The 15,734-nt window shown below is 43.2% G+C and overlaps 2 protein-coding genes across 3 annotated transcripts in view; one reads left to right on the forward strand and one right to left on the reverse strand.

The window, feature by feature from the left end:
• LOC117245937 (putative high affinity immunoglobulin gamma Fc receptor IB) overlaps positions 1-15,734 on the reverse strand; it is a 48,999-nt gene that overhangs the window by 2,099 nt on the left and 31,166 nt on the right. The window contains exons 1-2 of one of the 2 annotated variants that reach the window (XM_033609555.2): positions 464-712; positions 342-377 (exon numbers count right to left, since the gene is read on the reverse strand). In XM_033609555.2, coding sequence (XP_033465446.2) covers positions 342-377; positions 464-494 — 67 coding nt within the window. In that variant the 5' untranslated portion in view covers positions 495-712. Of the gene's footprint in view, positions 1-341; positions 378-463; positions 713-15,734 lie in introns of those variants that run through there. The other variant, XM_078164307.1, reaches the window with a different exon arrangement.
• On the forward strand, positions 3,742-7,846 carry LOC117245935 (uncharacterized). The gene is made up of 6 exons (XM_033609557.2): positions 3,742-3,869; positions 5,960-5,995; positions 6,406-6,669; positions 6,749-6,991; positions 7,064-7,276; positions 7,378-7,846. The coding sequence occupies exons 1-6, from the start codon at positions 3,839-3,841 to the stop codon at positions 7,488-7,490; spliced, it is 900 nt and encodes a 299-aa protein (XP_033465448.2). The 5' UTR covers positions 3,742-3,838; the 3' UTR covers positions 7,491-7,846.

Raw genomic sequence — 15,734 nt, forward strand, 5'->3', positions numbered from 1 at the left:
GTTGCCCAACAGATAGAAAACCTACAACTACCAGAATGCACTGACCGGACCAATAAAAGCCCCTGCTGGTGGGTGAGGTAACACAAGCTCGTCTGTTTTTTCCACAGGAAGCAACATGGTGGCCGGCTGGCAACAAACAATCTCATATTAGAGTCAAACAGGAAGTTCAAACATGTTTCTGAGAACATGTGAGGAGAGACATGACGCCTCAGTTTATACTTGATCAGCGCTGCTTAGTTTTACTGTCTGATCTCAGTGTGAGAGACAGAGAGGCGGCTCTCTCTCAGTGTTTGTCACACACAGTCAGTGAGTTTGAGATGTGACAGAAGAAGTTTACTGACCTTGGTTTGTTGTGCAGCTCAGCAGTGAGGTCAGACCTGAAGACAAAGAACACTCACTCACTCTCTGAACGTATGAAACGTTGATGTAACGAGTGAATTCAGACAGAACAGAGTGAACTTACAGACGAGCCGTTGAAGAGATGTTTGTCCCATGGTAGCTCTTGGTCATGTGACATCATCAAACACTTTGAATGTTTGTCTCAGAGCTGTTCAAACCACCATTTCCTCTGTGGAGGTGGGTGCAGCAGCCGTGTGGTTTCTCTCCTGCAGCTGGTCACTTGTGTTAGTTTCTAACAGGTCCCCTGTCTCTAACAGGACTGCCACTCACAGACACAGTGTGACAGATGACCTGAGACCTGTGACTCTGTAGAGTGGACAGCTGAGCTCACTGATGTTGAGGAAGTGAATCTGAACGATGGAGGAAACATCAGGGTAGGTGGTGATGAACACCAGCAGGTGGAGCTCAAACACTGAACCACACTGAACACAGGAGGACTCTGGGATCACATCTGGTCTCTGATGGTGCCGTCACATCAGGTGACATCACTGGTTTATGAGCGTCCCTCTCTGTGCCATCTTCAGGAGACTCTCTTATTGACCTGTACAGTGAGTGTCCTCAGGTCTTTGACCAGTTTCTAGTCTTACAGGAGTGGGATGACTGCTCTGATGTGTGTCTGTGACCTGTGACCTCCGTCAGGGATCTTTACCTCATGATAATGGCCCTCTGAACATTGTCACTGTCAGATGGAGCTCAGGGGCCATCAGGGGCCATCAGGGGCCATCAGGGGCCATCAGGGGCTTGAGAGCTGAAATACAGAGTCAGGACCATCAGGTGGACGATCTGGGGGCGGAGCAGAGAGGAGGTGTCTCTCAGAAGAAGGGCAGGAGAACAACCACACAAGTGGGTCGACGTCTGTATCAGCTGTGAAGACCGGACCTCAAACTCTTCAGCTAAACCTAAATCTGACCTTCATCCTGAGGACAGGTCAAAATGTCCTCACCTTCACTAATGAGATGACCAGAAACCAAGTCTGAAACCTGACGTGTCCTCTTTCACCTTGTGGGGACTCGACTCCCGTTTGGGTTCAGGTCCCCACAATGTGAATGTCTGAGAACAGATGCAGGAGGTGTGTGTGATGACAGGACACACACACACACTGAGTGTAGAGGCTCAGTATGATGTTGATTGACAGCTGCTGTCACCTGTTTGTCTTCAGAGACACAAAGATAGGCAGAGGATGTCTCACTCTGTTCACCACAACCAAACCACAACAAGCTCCAGGACTTTCCATCTGACTCATCTCCAGAAAACACACACACACACACACACTATAACAATATCCACCTGCAGGGACTCCAGAGCACACACACACATCAGGCGAGGCCTACGACTCAGTGCCACACACATGGATACTGCAATGCTTGGAAATGAACACCATCAACAGGTCACTAAGAGCCTTCGTCCAGAGCCTTCAGTGGGGCTGAGGAAAACAACTCAAAGCCAGCTGCACAAGTTACCATCAAGTGTGACATATACCGAGATGATGCACTGTCCTCGCTACTGTTCTGCGTGGGCCTGAACCCCTCAGCCAACTCATCACAAAGAGTGGCTTCAGATACCAGTTCATCAGTCACCTCCTCTACATGGATGACATGAAGCTGTACGCCAGGATTGAGCACTGATCCACCTCACCAGGATCTACAGCAAGCACACAGGGACGTCATTCAGACTAGCTAAGTGTGGTTGGATTGTGTCCAAGAGAGGGAAGATGATCAGAACCAAGGGGGTTGAACTATCAGAGGACAGCACTGCAGATGTTCAGGACAGCTGCAAATACTTTGAGGGCCCGCAGGCAAATGGGAACCACGAGGACGCTGCAAGGAAGTGAGCCACAGCCAAATACCTACACAGAGTAAGGCAGGTCCTGAGAAGTCGTCTGAACGGAGAGAACAAGGTCTGAACCATCAACATGTACGCCCTGCCAGTCATCAGGTTCCCCTCTGACATGGGCTGACAGACCTAAAACGTCTCAGCTGTCCCTGTTAAGTGTCTGCAGGCAGCCGTTATGTAGCAACAGCAGGAAGTTAAATCTGTCACACACAGATTAAATCATCTAAGTTAAACAATGTGTCTTAGGTAAACACGTGAAGTGACACACTGAGACTTGAACAGCCCGCAGGTGAAAACCTCTGCAGCTCTGTCCTCAGGGACGGGTGGAGACAGAGTGGAAAGAGTTTATCCTGTTCTGCCAACTGCCCAAGGATATTCATTTATTTATTTAATGGTTCTGTATCATCAGACTATTATTAATATAAGCAGAGGATTTTAGTCCAAAGTGGTTCCACTGTATGTGAACACATGAATGGGTCAGACCTGCAGCCCTGGATCTGAAATGAACTGTAATAAAGTGGAGCTGCTGTGAAACAACATGAGCCTCATCCATCAACATTAGTTCTTCTGATGTCACTTTGGTCAAAGTAATGCAAAAGTAGTGTAATAAGTAACTTGTTACTCTGCATAGAGCGTAATATCGTAAAGTAATTTACTACTTTCAAATGAAGGTGACCAGTAATTTGAAATATGGTACATTTTGAGAGTAACTTGCCCAACACTGCTCTCTGAAACACTCGTCTGTGGTAGGACGCTGCAGTCCATCAGGACCAACAGCTCACAGCATGAGAACAGTTTCTTCCTGTGTGCAGCTGGACTCATGAACAAGGCCTGGGATTACCTCTGACAGACTCTCATCCTGCCCCCACAGACACTACACCTGACTTTACTGCACATCTTTACTGCTCATCTTCTTATTTTCATCTCCATGCTCCAAAACAACAAGGCAGATTCCTTGTATGTTAAAACTTACTCAGCAACAGACCTGATTCTGATTGTTGATGAGTAGTTTGATCGCGTGCAGCTACACTCTGTATGTTAGTCTCTGTCTGACCACAGCTCAGTGGGTAAAACAGACAGAAGCTTTCACACATGCAGGTATAAAACCACCTCTGGTCCACTTCCTGTCAACTAAACCGCAGCCACCTACAGGAAGATACAGCCTGTTTGTTTGAACATCATCATCAAGTCATTTTGTCATGTTTCTCTAAAGATTAAAATCATCTCTGTGATGAAACCAGCAGCTTCAACTTTCACCTCCTGCAATCACAACTGTAACACACACACACACCTAGTGTTAGTGTTAGTGAGGTGTTCATCACTGTCAGTGAACGCATCACTGTCACTGTTATTTACATTAATGTTTGTTTTGCTGCTTATTTGGAAACTCAAATTTTAGTATTTCGTGTCTCTTCACTCCATGTTGAGACTCAGTGCCTCATTTTAAAACTGAATTTATCTGTTTTATTCTGACTGAACAAAGAAATCTAACAGTGTGTAGAGATGAAACCACAACACTGCCCGCCACAGGCACAGAGGAAGGAGGGGGCTTTGAGCTGATCACACCTCTCATCAACACGTAGATGTCATTTCACCAAGTAACAGGATGGAGGGGACCTCTCTGCTACTGCTGCTCTGTAAGTATCATCTGTTTATGTTTCTAAAATCATCAAACTGAAAGAAATACGAGAGAATGAGAAATCTTAATTTGTTTTTTATAGAATTGTCCAGCTACTTTAACATAATATCTTAATAATGTAAACTATTCTCTTCTCTCTTTAAGACCGCCATGGTCAAGTCCTATCTGAAGCGAAACAATTCAGATCCCTCACCTCTTCAAAAGTACAGACCATTGCTATTTTAAGGAACATTTTAGAGAAGCTTGTTTTTATTCAGTTAAATGATTTTATGAACTACCACAATATATTTGTACAATACCAGTCTGGCTTTCGGGCCAGTCACAGCACTGAGACAGCACAGGTCAAGGTTGTTATCAACATCAGGTCCTATTTGACTTAAGTGCTGCCTTTGATACAACAGACCACTCTATTCTTTTAGACAGATTTCACAATCTGATCAGCACCTCTGGTAGCATTTCCAACTGGTTTAAATCTTATCTTACCGATAGAGAATTTTATGCAACCCTGAAGAAATGTTCATCAAGAAGCCATATAATGGTTCATGGTGTTCCCCAAGGTTCAATTTTAGGTTGGCACTTTTTAATCTCTTCATGCTGCCACTTGGAAACGTCATCTGGAGGCATGGTGTAAATGCCAATAGCTATGCTGATGACACACTGCTGTACATTGCCGTGTCTCCTGATGACTCAGGGCCGATTGATGCCCCTTTAAACTGTAGTTGAGATATCAAGGTAGAGAACATTCTACAACCAGGACAAAACTAATGTCTTAATCATTGGTCCTGAAGCTCAGAGACAGAAACTGCAAATACTGGCACTAAAACCCTGTCAACAAGTGAAAAAAACTTTGGAATTATCTTTGATTCCGACCTTAGTTTTGAGCCACATCTTAGAAACAACTAAAACGGCATTTTATCATCTTAAGAACATTGCCAGAGTGTGAACATTTCATTCTCCAGCCAACACAGGGACACCAATGCGTGCATTTATTACCTGCAGAATCGATTACCGTACTGCTCTACTTTTCCCTAACCCTAAAAAAAAATTCTCAGTTACAATTACTACAAAACTCATCTGCCCATGAGCTGACAAGGACCAGAAAGAGAGCACACATTACACCAGTTTTATTACACGGCTCTATTAAATGCTGCATTCTGATTGGTCAGTTGCGGCATTCTGCGGTCTGATATTACTGTGTAATGACCGCTGCTAGTAGCAACGGTCATTACACACAGTTGCTATGTAGCCCGGCGTTGCTAGGGACGCTGCCCTGCAACACTGCAGCTGTCAAACAACTTCCGAGGGAAAAAACAAACAGAAGTGGCTGATTTTAACGGATGCCGCTGAAGAAAAAAAATACCTACGGACTTTCTCTGCCAAAAACAAAAGAAGACGGATTTGAATACACACTCGGCAGTCATGCTTAATGACATTTTACGCGAGTTTTATGCCTCGGTTCAGTCCACTAAGCCTGGGTGAGTACAAAACTTTCATCAAAAGTTGTCGAATCCGGTCGGTTTTAATGCACTTCGCAGAGGCAGACAACATTATTTATTTAACTGATAATTAGCCGTGTAATAAGCGGGATAATGTATAACTCCCGACAGGGGTTTCATTCCCCTGAAGGGAGTTATTTTCCCAGTATTCACCGGCTCATTATACATTATCCCTTACTTAAAGTCTCTGCACTGACTTCCTGTGTGCCTCAGATTTTAGGATCCTTTCATTGTTTTTTAAGGTCTCAACGGTCTTAGTCCGAGCTATCTATCATATTTGATCCATTGTATGAAGCATTTTGTGTGACAGTTTTGTTTGTATGAAAACAGTTATATAAAATTCTCAACATGTGTTTATTTGAAAGGTTGTGAAAATATTTTTCAGAAAGTTAGGATATATATCTTTTTCATTTCGAGACTGCTGTTGTTAAATTTCAGTATAATGTTCTGACAGGTTTCCTCCTCCTCTCTGTGTCCATCAGTATGTGATACAAAGATCTTTCTGTGTTGCTGCACTCAGGTGTTCGTCAGTTGTGTCGAAGGTCTCGTTGTATCACAGCCTCAAACTAACCTGAGTGTTCTTTGTCTTCAGGTCTGACCTCACTGCTGAGCTGCACAACAAACCAAGGTCAGTAAACTTCTTCTGTCATGTCTCAAACATGGCTGAGTCTCTGTAGACAGAAGATGTAGTGTGAGATTTACAATGTGTCAAAGAGTTATTGTGAGAGTTTAGACTTGTTGATCTGAGAGCGGTTTTAAGTAAATCATTTAGAAACCTGAGGCCTCATTGATTCACAGCTATATTAAAGATGTTATATGATCACACTTTGAAGTCAGTTGGTGTGAAAGAAGAGGATGCAGAGGATAGGGTTAGATGAAGGCAGATGATTCGCTGTGGCAGGGTTCTGATTTATTTCCGTGAAGTTGAAAGCTTGAAACAGCTGTTTGTTTAGGATGGGAAACTGAAAAGGGAAAGGTTGCTGAGTATGAAAGAATATCATACAGGTATTGTGGTGAAGGTGTATTGCCTCCCTGCAGCCTCTCTGACTGTGAGTCCCAGCAGCTCTCAGATGTTTGAAGGAGACTCTGTCTCTCTGAGCTGTGAGGAGGACGACAGCTCTGCTGGATGGACTCTGAGGAGGAACACAACCACAGACACCAGAACTGAATGTGGTGTAACCTGGGGAAGATCAGCTGGTTCTTCCTGTTACATCAGCTTCATCCTCTCAAAGCACAGTGGAGTTTACTGGTGTGAGTCCAGAGAGGGAGCAACCAGTAAGAGCATCACCATCAGTGTCACTGGTAAGATCAGACTGTGGAGTCAGTGTTGATGAAGCTGTGTGTAAATGGATGAAATGCTGTAGTTTGTCTCTGTGTTGAGGTGGATCAGTGATCCTGCAGAGTCCTGTCCTCCCTGTGATGGAGGGACATGATGTCACTCTGCACTGTAAAACAAAGACGTCCTCCAACCTCCCAGCTGCTTTCTATAAAGATGGCTCCTTCATCAGGACTGAGCCTGCAGGTCACATGACCATCCGCCATGTAACCAGGTCTGATGAAGGCCTCTACAAGTGTGACATCACAGGTCATGGAGAGTCTCCACCCAGCTGGCTCACTGTCACAGGTCAGGAGGTTACCTTTGATTTCAGGGGTTCATTCATCCAGACCACCTGACCAGGTGGGATTCTCTCTACAGATAGACCTACAACCACACCTTCACCTACAACCACACCTTCACCCACATCTGCAGCCCCGACCTCTGGTGTAACCCCGCCCATATCTGCAGGCCCGCCCCCTGACTCAGACCACCATCATCTTGTGTTCAGAGTGCTCCTCCACCTGGTGGTGTTCTGTCCGTACTTCATCTCCACTTTCATCATGGTGTCTTTATATCGACAACGGTCCACAGGTATCAATCAATCAGTCAATCAATCAATCAATCAATCACTATGGTGTTGATGACTGACAGTTGTCTCTAACAGAACTCTTTCTAACCTGCTCTGACTGTAGGAAATGACCTGCTCGTCTCCATGGTGATAACCCCGCCCACCCAGGCTGAGGAGGGATTGGATGATGACTACGATGATGTCATCACTGCTGTCACCACGGAGCATCACTTCTGAACTGATGTGAAATGAAGCTAAAATGTTTCAGGTCCTTGGTAGATGAGAAACAGTGGAGGACCCAGAACGCTTCCCTGTGGAACTCCACATGTTGTAGTTTGACTTGTAGATGATGTTGAACTCAGGATCTCTGACTCTCTTTAAACTCTTCTAGTCTTCTAATGTGAGCAGCTGTGTGTCAGGTTCAATGGAGCCTGAGAACTCAGGGTGACTCAGTTAAAGCCGACTCATGATTCAGGCCCCTGGACAAATGTCCTGATGTGTTTACTGTCGACGAAGCAGTCGACATGTTTTAGGTCCAAAATAAAGCTGATAGATGTTCAGAATGTGCTGTGAGTTGTGTTGTTGTTCATGTTTGTTTCAAGTTTTACATCCCTTTGAATAAAATAAAATAATGAGCATCTTTTCTCTCTGCGTTTTGTTCTCATGTGATCATGTGATTTTGTAGACTCGTTCTACAAAGAGGCACAAAACGACCTCAAAGAGATGAAGAACAAACAAAAAGAAAAGCAAAACTACTACAGAGACACTGCACAAGTAATTTATTTATTTCCACAGATGATTTCATTCCACAGATGAAAATGGAGAAAGCAGATACTTGGAGCACATTATTTTTTACCACCACTTTTCACAAGTTTAAGTTAAAACCCTTAGACTTAGATGATGCAACTCACGACTCAAGGGCTCTGACCTTATCTAGTTGACCGATGTACGTTTAAATCTCAGATTTTAGGAAAGTTTGCAGACATCGCCCCCTTCAGTAAGGGACTGTGAAAACACCCCAATAGTGACAAACTTTGTACAGATACAAGTCAGTAGCCTATGGTCAAGGTCAGACATTTAAGGGGACATAAACAGTGGAGGGGAATTTTAACTATTATTTACAAACATGTACGTTAATATAAAATGCAATGAATATTTTATATATATATATATATATATATACACATGTGTGTATATATATATTATTTTGTAATATATATATATGTATATACACACACACATATACAGTACAGGCCAAAAGTTTGGACACACCTTCTCATTCAATACGTTTTCTTTATTTTCATGACTATTTACATTGTAGATTCTCACTGAAGGCATCAAAACTATGAATGAACACGTGGAGTTATATACTTAACAAAAAAAGGTGAAATAACTGAAAACATGTTTTATATTCTAGTTTCTTCAAAATAGCCACCCTTTGCTCTGATTACTGCTTTGCACACTCTTGGCATTCTCTCCATGAGCTTCAAGAGGTAGTCACCTGAAATGGTTTCCACTTTACAGGTGTGCCTTATCAGGGTTAATTAGTGGAATTTCTTGCTTTATCAATGGGGTTGGGACCATCAGTTGTGTTGTGCAGAAGTCAGGTTAATACACAGCCAACAGCCCTATTGGACAACTGTTAAAATTCATATTATGGCAAGAACCAATCAGCTAACTAAAGAAAAACCAGTGGCCATCATTACTTTAAGAAATGAAGGTCAGTCAGTCCGGAAAATTGCAAAAACTTTAAATGTGTCCCCAAGTGGAGTCGCAAAAACCATCAAGCGCTACAAGGAAACTGGCACACATGAGGACCGACCCAGGAAAGGAAGACCAAGAGTCACCTGTGCTTCTGAGGATAAGTTCATCCGAGTCACCAGCCTCAGAAATCGCAAGTTAACAGCAGCTCAGATCAGAGACCAGATGAATGCCACACAGAGTTCTAGCAGCAGACCCATCTCTAGAACAACTGTTAAGAGGAGACTGCACCAATCAGGCCTTCATGGTCAAATAGCTGCTAGGAAACCACTGCTAAGGAGAGGCAACAAGCAGAAGAGATTTGTTTGGGCCAAGAAACACAAGGAATGGACATTAGACCAGTGGAAATCTGTGCTTTGGTCTGATGAGTCCAAATTTGAGATCTTTGGTTCCAACCGCCGTGTCTTTGTGAGACGCAGAAAAGGTGAACAGATGGATTCCACATGCCTGGTTCCCACTGTGAAGCATGGAGGAGGAGGTGTGATGGTGTGGGGGTGTTTTGCTGGTGACACTGTTGGGGATTTATTCAAAATTGAAGGCACACTGAACCAGCATGGCTACCACAGCATCCTGCAGCGACATGCCATCCCATCCGGTTTGCGTTTAGTTGGACGATCATTTATTTTTCAACAGGACAATGACCCCAAACACACCTCCAGGCTGTGTAAGGGCTATTTGACCAAGAAGGAGAGTGATGGAGTGCTGCGGCAGATGACCTGGCCTCCACAGTCACCGGACCTGAACCCAATCCAGATGGTTTGGGGTGAGCTGGACCGCAGAGTGAAGGCAAAGGGGCCAACAAGTGCTAAACACCTCTGGGAACTCCTTCAAGACTGTTGGAAAACCATTTCAGGTGACTACCTCTTGAAGCTCATGGAGAGAATGCCAAGAGTGTGCAAAGCAGTAATCAGAGCAAAGGGTGGCTATTTTGAAGAAACTAGAATATAAAACATGTTTTCAGTTATTTTACCTTTTTTTGTTAAGTACATAACTCCACATGTGTTCATTCATAGTTTTGATGCCTTCAGTGAGAATCTACAATGTAAATAGTCATGAAAATAAAGAAAACGCATTGAATGACAAGGTGTGTCCAAACTTTTGGCCTGTACTGTATATATATGTATATATATATATATATATACATATAGATACGTATATATATATGTATATGTATATATACATATGTATATAGCTAATGTGCTAAAATGTTAGCGTTCCAGAGAAATCCAATCTTCCTCTTAATCCCTCACCAGTTTCTGATGAGGTGGACATGATAACCCTTAATACACTAACGTTATTCATCCCTACAACAGGAAATACTTTTTCCCTAACCTGATATGAAGTGTGCGCTGCACATTTTTGATGATGGCAAATGATTTAATCAGCTTTAAAGCAACTAACATCAGGTCCATGCAGCATAGCTAAGTTACAGCTAGCTAGGTGGCCAACAAGCTAACCCTAATGGTTAGCCAGCTAGCTGTAAAGCTAGCCTGCATCCATTTGCCGTTGGTTGCATGGTAACAGCTGACAAAGTCATTTGCAAACAGTGAGCTAATTGGTATCATGGAGGTAATGGTCCAAATAATATCACAGGCTGAAGCTTCTGGGGCTTCAGCTCCAAATGTTTTCTCCAAAGCCCCATAAACACCTTCTTTAAAACACGTGTAACTTTGTGCCAGTCAGATAATAATTGACCTATGGCTAAGCCCCGCCCTCAAACGTGATGAGCCAATCACAGTGCGTATAGCCATTCCCATACACTGGGACATTCTCTGCCTGGACGTCCATTGAAATGCATTACAGAAAGTCAGTTTGTTCGGTTTTATGAGCTTTTTCTGAGATTTGAAGTTTAAAAATGGTCAAACGGTGTGCATGGGGTACATGCAACTCTGACACAAGGTATCCTGAGAGGCTGGGCGACCAGGTGTATTTTTTACACTTTAAACCACATCTCAACCGAGAAAAGTGTCTCCTTTGGATAAAGTTGTGTGGTAACGTTAGACCACAACATCAACTCAACGTGAATAAGATTAACAATGATGTCTACATCTGTTCTAAGGTAAGTCAACATTGTGTTTGAGGCAACATATTGTCACTTTGCTGGAAAGAAATATAAAGTTATCTTTAACATCTCTAGCTAACGTTAGCTAAAGTTAGCCTAACGTTAGCTCCTAGCTGCGTTGTTCATCATGTCACCTTGTTTGCTGGGAGTTCATTAGCCTATTTTGTTCTAGTTTTGTACTTTGGTGATCGTACATCATTGTTAGCTGTTGTCCAAAGGGCTCTAGTTAAGCTAACGTTAACTTCTGGAGCTTAGCTTCATTAACTTATCTGTAATGGCAGAGATAACAAAGGTTGGCAAACGTTATGCTGAATGATTCAGTGTAAATACTGTAGCACCAAACTAACGGAGAGACACTCTTGGTAAAGATGGTAAAAAGGCCGTTATCCTTTTCTCATATTCTGAGCCAAAAACCTTAACTTCAGTGGCACTTTAACTTGTTGTCTTTGATGGTGACGGCAACCAGATGCGGTTCACAAGCGTACACTGTGACCTGTAAATTTTGGCTTGTAATTTAAGCTTTTCATCGACCTTCTCAACAATAAAATGATGAATATATCCCTCCAATGCGTAGTTTAGGCCCTTTTGGTTACTTCTCAATGACATCTGATCGTTATGTCCCCAAAAATCATCAGTTCCCTCTTGTGAAATGCCGTGTACTGTGACACCTGCCATAGCGCCGCTCACTGAATGTTGATAGTTTGTCCAGGTGAGTGGAGGGGGCGTGGCTTAGCCATAGGTCAGTTGTGCCCTTGTTGTTTATCTTACGATGCTATTCCTTAAAGAAATTAATATTATTGTGTTAATGTTTCGCTGTGGGCCTAATAATTAATTTAGAGTATTGAAGACCACATTTACTTAGCATCGTTGGGGATACTTGATTTCACTTACAGCAGCCCAGATTATTATGGGATGGATAGCAGATTTGTCAGCTAAACATTCTGTGAACTCTACTCCAGCAAAGTGTGACAAAAATAGTTTCCTGGATTAATAATGCTGTTCATGTCAAATTCCTCCCCTTTCCTACATTATGAAACTTAAAAATAGTAACATCAGACGTTTTGTCTCTTTTTAGGAGGCAGGATTGTTGATCTTGAAGGTCTGAGGGCTGAAATCATCTGAACAAAAGAGACAGAGTGTGCAACAGGATTTCTTCTTAAAGCAAACGTGCTGTCAGTGTTTGAATTTCCTGCTCAGCTCTGAGTTCAGCAGCAGGTAAAGAAACCTATTGTTTCATTTGAAATGTCAGCATATTTCTCTGAAAACATTCTGAGTCTGACTGAGATGGTGGAGGAGCTGCAAAGTCATCATTGGCCTCGAGCAGCTTTGACCGCCATTTTGTCATGTTAGATCACAGGAACAGGCCCAGACAGGTCATGTGGAGCCATACAGACTCTTTCATATGTCATCTACAGACTTACAGTTAAAGATGGTCATAAACTATGTTTGGTGTTTATTCACGTTTATTGAGGACATTAACTCAAAAGTCAACAAATATAAAAACACACTGTGTGATCCTGTTATATATTTCATGCACACTGTAAAACAACACTACTTCTAAATAACCATTAGGAGCTTCTACACAGACTTAAAGCAAATCACTGTGCCACAGCTGTACGCAGACTGATGACACACAGCCTCATTCAGAACATGAATACATTCCTTCTTCTGTATAAGAGACACAACAAATAAAACACAGGCGGAAATTAATAATTAATTGACAAAAAAAAAAGACATAAACTTTCTGTAAAAGCCCGACCTGTTATGTTTTCATGAACTTATCATGGCGCACATGTTTCTATGTTGCCACACCCCGTCACAATGTCATCTTATTTTTCTGAGGTGTTCTGAGAGAACATCTTCACTGACCCACTTTTATCTGACAACATTTATACACAAGTACTTTTATTGTTACCACAGTGAAATATTCCAGTCTTTCCATCCCTGGTTAAGGATGAACATTTGAGTCACAATCAGTCTGGCCCTCCACTGGGACCAGTTTGCTATGGGACACCCTACCAGGAGCTCAGTGCTCCAAACAACACAGCTCCCAGGATCAACAGTAATTATAATATTATTGCTTTCTGTCACAAACTGGCTCAGAGTATGTGACAAGAAGGGAGTCCACACAAAAGATTTACTTAAAACAAGCTGAATTTATTAAACTAAAATTAACTTAGTAATCAATGGAGTGTGTAGATCAGCAAAGTCAGTCATGAAAGCCATGCATGGGTGAGTGTCAGGTGTGCTGTGGAGGTTTTGAGGGTGCAAACCAAAACCAAAGCTGCTCAGTGGATGTCAGCTGAAGGGAAGGGAGAGAGCAAGTGAACAGATTAGGCAGCTTTTATAGCTTGGAAGCCTAGGTGAGCCTAATCAGGGTAACGACCCTCCCGTGTCAGTCAAGTTCCCCATGAGACTGGCTGAAACGTTCTCAAAGACAGTGGGAGGGGCGTCACACCCCCCCTCTTAAGATCAAGGTTCCACCTTGACATCTGGAACACAAAACATACAAAGTTTGAAAGAACTCGACATTAGAAATAACATTTCCACTTTTCTTAGTTTACCAAGTGTCCCCCTTTACATTGGACTCGCCATCACAAACTTACTTCCATATTAACAGTGATCTAAATCTCCACCCACCACCAATCTCACCAGATCCAATCCCTCACCCAGCAACCTCATCCAGGGGAGCAATTTAACCCAGATAGCACACATACATCTGGCCGACGTCGGCCTGAGGACGACACATCAGCCCTGAATTTATAACGTCTGACAAGCGTCGGCCGCATGGGCGGATATCTTTAAATTTAATACTCTTTTGTCCCAGCTCATCAAACGTCTCTGTTACGTCGGCTTTGGGTCGGCCCAGTGCCGTAGAATGTCTGCCCACATACGGAAGTCGCCGCAGAGGCGGGATTTCATCTCTGCGGTCTTTGTTTGGAACTGAGTTCGCAGCACACAGCATCTCATCGCAGTTGGTTTCAGGTAAGCTAACTGGAATAAACTGGCAGAAAATAGCTTTGTTGTTTTTTCTATGACCATTAAAAGAAGTTCCTGGTGAGTGGCGAGGCACGACTGGGTGTATTTAGCACAGGTCCCCACCAGCTAACGTTATCTTTCATTAGCTGTTAGCTAGTTTAGCGGTTTAGCTCATGTTAGCTAACAGGCTACAACTGTGGTGTTTTCATTTTATTTTCCCTAGTTGATGTTATGTGTTCATCTGGCTATCGTGAGCACTCGTTTTGGATTAAAGTGGAAGTGCCCGGAGCTTCCACCCGTGTTCCCGCGGCCCCCCGGCCTGACCTCCGGGGCCCTGGACAGGTGCTCAAGTGTGGGTGACAGGAGCGGAGAGGAGCGCGGAGGTCAAATAGTGAAGTTTAAGGATGCCTTCGGTATGTTGTTAATGTGATTTTATGGGCAATTTATCAGTCGAGGTCTCCTCCTCTGCACAGTTAACAGATCCCGTTATTTAACTGTTTCCACCGTAAATGAAGCACAGTGACGGACCCAAAGCCTTCAGTCTGGCTAAAAGACAGCTGAAATGCTAAAAAAAATACAGTGGTGAAGTGGGGATTTGTTTCTTGAAGTTATGTGCTCATCGTCTTTTCTGTGTCTTGCAGGCTGCCAGGAGAAGCGGACTGGCCGTCAGATATTGTTTCTGGAAATTTGAAAATAAAGTTTGTCAAACTGACTTTTGTCTCTTCATTGTGCACACTTACACACGAAATAGGGTAACAGTCAGCTAGTTTTGAATGTTAGCATTGATTTCTCACATTGAATGGTGAAATATTTGTAGTTTGAAAGGTCCGACCTAAATGAATAAAGGTCGTAGTTAATGAAGCATATGAATATTAATGAAGGAACGCCTACTGAGCGCAGCTTATTTTATTGATGGTTTGAACGTTACGTGGTGGTCATTTTCAATTAAAGGCCAACGTCTCAGCGACGTCTTGGCAATGAGCAAACGCTCTCCCTGCTACGTCTTAACGATCTAAACTTGATACATCGGGCCGACGTCGGCCAGATGTGCTATCTGGGAAGAATGAGAAATCTACTGGTATCAGAAGCTAGTGCATGGGAAAATAAGGGTCACAACAGAACTAATGGCTAGTTACAAAGACTTATAGAAAACTCATAGGACTCGATCTGGAACAATACCCACCTCAGAATGCAGATTTGTATCTTGCAAGAATTCAGTAACGTGGGTACAAAGCAGTGAGGTAGAGTCAGCAGGAGAGTGTTAAACCCCCAGCCCAAAGTACACATCAAAACGTTGCTCTCAGAATGAGCACCGAAGCTCATCACATTCTTACAAGGTGGCCTGCAACCAGACAAAGCACAGGTCAGGATGCTCTGCCCATTTTCACAATTACAGCTACTCAAAGCACACTGAACTGGTATTCCATAAGCGCTAAACCAAAGTAGCATACCCAAAGGTTCCTCTAAACAAAAGGCTCACTAGCCAACCAAGTCGTCCCAAGACGCACACAAAGAGAACCAAGCTACAACAAAGCTCACATGCAAAACCAAACAAAGCACGATCTGTAGCACTTATCACCAAAATTAGCAGGCCAAGCTACCAACGATACGAACATTCACTCACTGCCACTGTTTCTTACCAACCAAATCAAATTCTACCACATGCCTAGCCGTCTTGA

This window comes from Epinephelus lanceolatus, chromosome 22 (assembly GCF_041903045.1).
Source record: "Epinephelus lanceolatus isolate andai-2023 chromosome 22, ASM4190304v1, whole genome shotgun sequence".
In the NCBI taxonomy this organism is placed as follows: Eukaryota; Metazoa; Chordata; class Actinopteri; order Perciformes; family Serranidae; genus Epinephelus; species Epinephelus lanceolatus.